Genomic DNA, 3,890 nt, shown 5'->3' with positions numbered 1-3,890 from the left:
CGCACGGGAGAGCTCCTGCTAGTGGTAATCGTCGACGCCAGTCGTCAGCCTCGCGCGCCTTAGTGGAGAGGGCGCGGAGGCGCGTCAGCAAGAGGTCGAGGACCTCGGCGCCGTGGGCCGAGAGCGGCAGTGCGATCTCGCCGGGCGTCAGGTACTCGAGCTCGAGGCGGGCGGTGCGGAAGGCCGAGGAGAGGGAGGCCACGATCTCGGCCGCGTCGGCGCCGGGGAAGCCGAGGCTCGAGATGGAGCATGTCAGGGTGATGAGGGCGGCGGAGCGGTCGGCTGTTGTGCGCAGGAGGTGGGCGAGCTGGGCCTCGAGGGGGTGGTCTGCGGGTGTGGCCGGGGATTCGTGGTGCGTGGACCGGTCTGTGGGCGTCGCAGGAGACTGGGGCGTCGCAGGAGATTGGGGCGTCGCGGGTGCGTCGGGTGGTGAAAAGGCAGAGAGGCGGGATGCGAGGCGCGACGTCAACGCCGTGTAGGCTTCGAGGGTGGTTGTGAGCTTCAGTATCTCCCGCCTCATCGAGTCGACTTCGTCTCGAGGTCCTGCTTCGCCGGGTCGAGCAGCGACACCTGCACGGCCGTGTCACGGGCGTCGGGCGTCGGCGGTTGAACGATGGCGGCGCGCCAGGCCGAGGGCGTCTTCGGCAGGGCAGGGCTCGTCAGGGGCGGCGTCGGGAACGAGGTCCTCGCGCGGGTCGGCGTGCTGCAGGCCAGTTCGGCCATGGTCACGTCGCCAAAGCGGTCGTCGTCGAAGCGGTCATCGCCGCCGGCGTCGTTGTCGTCGTCTTCAGTCGCCGTGTCCATGCCGTCATCGGCAAAAGGGTCCTTGGCGGCCAGCGTCCAGGCATAGGTGCGGCTGTTCTCGACCGTCTTGTTGTCGAGCTGGTCCTTGAGGTCGTCGAGCTCCTTCTCGAGGGCCCATATCCTGTCCGTGTCGAGGATGATGGTGGCGTTTTGGAGCTGGTAAATCTCGGCATCCTTGTCACGCAGCTGGGCGCGCAGACGGGCAATCTCGGCGTGGGCGGCGCGGGCGGCGGCCTTCTTCTCGTCCTGGATGGCGTTCATCTCCTCGCTGAGGCCGTTGCGGCGCAGGCGGCGCTGGACGCGGCCGTCGAGGACTTGACGCAGCGGCTCGAAGTGGACCTCGCGGACCAGAGGCGACGAGGCGGCCGGGGCGGCGGGCGAGGCCGCTGCCGGATGCAGTGGTGCGGGCGGGCGTCGAGTGGCGACGCTTTGCGGGCGTGACGCCCCGCGCGAGAGATGTGCGGCGGATCATGGGCGTGAGGCCTGTGGTAAAAGAAGAGGAGGAGGAAGATGCCGAGGAGGAGGCGGAGGAGGCGGGGGAGGAGGAAGAGGAGGAAGAGGATGATGCCGAGGCGGGGGTTGCGTGGGTGAGAATGGGGCCTGGAGCAGAGAAGCGGACACGGCGTTTGGCGGTCGAGGACGGTGCAGAGGGGCCCTGGACGGCTCGGGGCCCAGCAGTGCTTCGACGTGTGCGTCGCAGGGCAATGGGGAGGTCACTGTCCATGGTGGCGGTTTGGCGCTGGTGATGATGGCGAGGGGCAGGCGTTGGTCGTGTCATAGGCAGCGAGGGTGGGTGGCGAGAAGAAGCAAGGTGAGGTTGCGTCCACCATGGATGGCCTGGCGTTACTTGTCAGCTCGAGGCCTGGCGTCAATTGTCAGATCGCGGCCTGGCGTCAATTGTCAGATCGAGGCCTGGCGTCAATTGTCAGCGTCGAGGCCTCAAGTCGATGGCCGAAAAGACAATGGCCGAAGAGTCAATGGCTGAGGATGTGAGAGAGAGGAAGAATAAAAGAAGAGGCAGGCAGAGGCGAGATGCAGTCGAAGTAAACAAATGCTCGACCCCACGCGCACCGACCGACACGCCTGCCGCGGGGAGCCAAACAGGGGAGCCAGGCAGGGACGCAGAGGGCCGTCTCAGAGGGCCGCTGTCTCAGGGCATCAGCCAGGGCATCGCCAGCGGCGTGGACATGTACCTGGGGCTGAGGCTCCAGGGCGTCCCAGCAGCGTGTACTGAAGGCACAGGCGCAGAGCATCTCAAACGGCGTGTACCTGGGGCTCGGGCGCCGGGGGCATGCCAGCGGCGTGTACCGAAGGCGCAGGCCAGGCCTTGTTTACTCACGCCCCGTTGCGGCCTAGCGCGGGCTTGCTTTCTACCTGATCCAGCCGTGACGAGCGATGGCAGCCAATGGATCTCTGCGTGACAGGGGTCTTCCAAACCGCCAGGGCTGAGGTAGGCACCGTAGGTAGGCACCTACCTCAGGGGCCTTAGGTACCTCAGGTGCTCAAGGTCCCTGCTGTGAATTCGCTGCCCTGAAGACCACCCCAACTCTTCACCCTCAGCCTCGCCTCCTCGCCTCCTCTCAGCAACCCTCCTCGCCTCCTCTCCTCCTCTCAGAACCCTCCTCTCAGAACCCTCCCCTCACCCAGCACCGCGCTCGTTGCCAGGTCACCGCCGCACCAGCTCGGCCATGCTCACCAACGCCGCAAAGCCCTCGCCCCCGTGCCGCACCGGCACCCGCGTCGGGTACCCGCAGCGCTTCCAGTGCGCCGTCCACAGCCGCGCCAGGTACACGGCGAGCTCCATGTTGAACCCCGTGACGCGCTCGACCTCGGCCCTGTCCCACGCCGCGATCGCCTCCTCGTACGCCCGCGCCCCCTCCTCCTCCGTGCCCACGCCACGTACTGGCACCGCACCGCCGGTTGTTGGCGTCGCTGTAGCCCCACGCCAGCCGCCCGTCGTCGCTGACCCGGATCCGCGCGAACACGGACGCGCCCTTGCGCCGCACGTCGCTCTGCGCCTTGCCCTGTGCGATGTCAATGCTGAACGACGCGGGGGGACGCCCAAGAGATGCAAAGAAAAGAAGGAAAGAAAGAGAGAAAAAAAAAAAAAAAAAAAAGAGGAAAAAAAAATACCTTCTGCGTCGGCAGCACGTCCTCCTTGATGATGCCAATCTCGCGCCGCGTCCGCGTGACCTGCCGCCGCGCCAGCTTCGGCGCCGCCGGCGGTCCCAGCTCGCTGCGCCAGCCGTTCTCGAAGAGGCCGTGCAGGAACGCCCGCTCCTGCGCCTGGTTCGGCGTCGCCCGCCGGCACGCGAGCGACGCCTCGTGGAAGATGTCGAGGCACGCGATCTTCTGGTTGTTGCAAAAGTCCTGCGGCTTGCGGTAGATCTGCCCCTTGACCCGCAGGATCTCGTCCTTGGGCGGCGGCAGGTCGCGGCTCGGCGTCGACGCCTCCGAGCTGATGCTGTAGTGGTCGCACGACGGCTGGCTCAGGGACGGTGACCGCGCCGCCGCCGCCGATGGGCCTGCCGATGATCCTGCCGATGATCCTGGCCTGCCGGGTGGTGGCCTCGTTGAAGGTGGCCGTGCTGACGGCAGCGGCCTCTCGGAACCGTGTCTTCGGGGCTGGGTCGGGCGTGCGAGCGGCTTGGCCGGCAGCAGCTGCGTCCTGGCCGGCAGCAGCTGCGTCTTGGTCGGTCCCGGGTGCGCCTCTGTCCTCGTCGGGACCATCTTTCGCACGGGGCCCTTGGCTGGTTGTTGCACGTGAAGATTGCCCTTGGCTGGCTGCCGCACAAGATTGCCCTTGGCTGGCTGTCGCACGTCAAGGCTGCCCTTGGCTGGCTGACGAGCCTTGACATTCTCTGTGGGCTGCGGCTGCTGCTGCTGCTGCTGCCTCGGTCGTTTAGAAACACCGTGCCGCTCGTCATCCGACGACGCGGACGCCTCTCGTTGCCGCTGCTTGCCCTTGTGCCCCGCCGTGCCCTGGACGCCGTGCCCGGCCGCTCGCGTCCCCTCTTGAGCCCGACCTTGGCCTTGCCTGCCCTCGAGCTTCGCACCGGAAAGTCAATGCGCTCAGCGTGTACGTG

The 3,890-nt window shown here is 67.1% G+C and overlaps 2 protein-coding genes across 2 annotated transcripts; both read right to left on the bottom strand.

The window, feature by feature from the left end:
• Window positions 1–516: 516 nt before the first annotated feature.
• On the bottom strand, window positions 517–1,065 carry VDBG_03281 (conserved hypothetical protein; the record flags this gene model as incomplete). The annotated part of the gene is made up of 1 exon (XM_003007096.1): window positions 517–1,065. One exon carries the CDS (start codon window positions 1,063–1,065, stop codon window positions 517–519), a length of 549 nt encoding a protein of 182 aa, XP_003007142.1.
• A 1,364-nt stretch (window positions 1,066–2,429) lies between these two features.
• VDBG_03280 (predicted protein) lies at window positions 2,430–3,534 on the bottom strand (the record flags this gene model as incomplete). Its single annotated transcript, XM_003007095.1, has 2 exons — window positions 2,430–2,828; window positions 2,938–3,534. 2 exons carry the CDS (start codon window positions 3,532–3,534, stop codon window positions 2,430–2,432), a joined length of 996 nt encoding a protein of 331 aa, XP_003007141.1.
• Window positions 3,535–3,890: the final 356 nt, after the last annotated feature.

This window comes from Verticillium alfalfae, genomic scaffold (assembly GCF_000150825.1).
Source record: "Verticillium alfalfae VaMs.102 supercont1.3 genomic scaffold, whole genome shotgun sequence".
NCBI classification, from domain to species: domain Eukaryota; kingdom Fungi; phylum Ascomycota; class Sordariomycetes; order Glomerellales; family Plectosphaerellaceae; genus Verticillium; species Verticillium alfalfae.
This window is presented reverse-complemented; position numbering and strand designations above follow the sequence as displayed.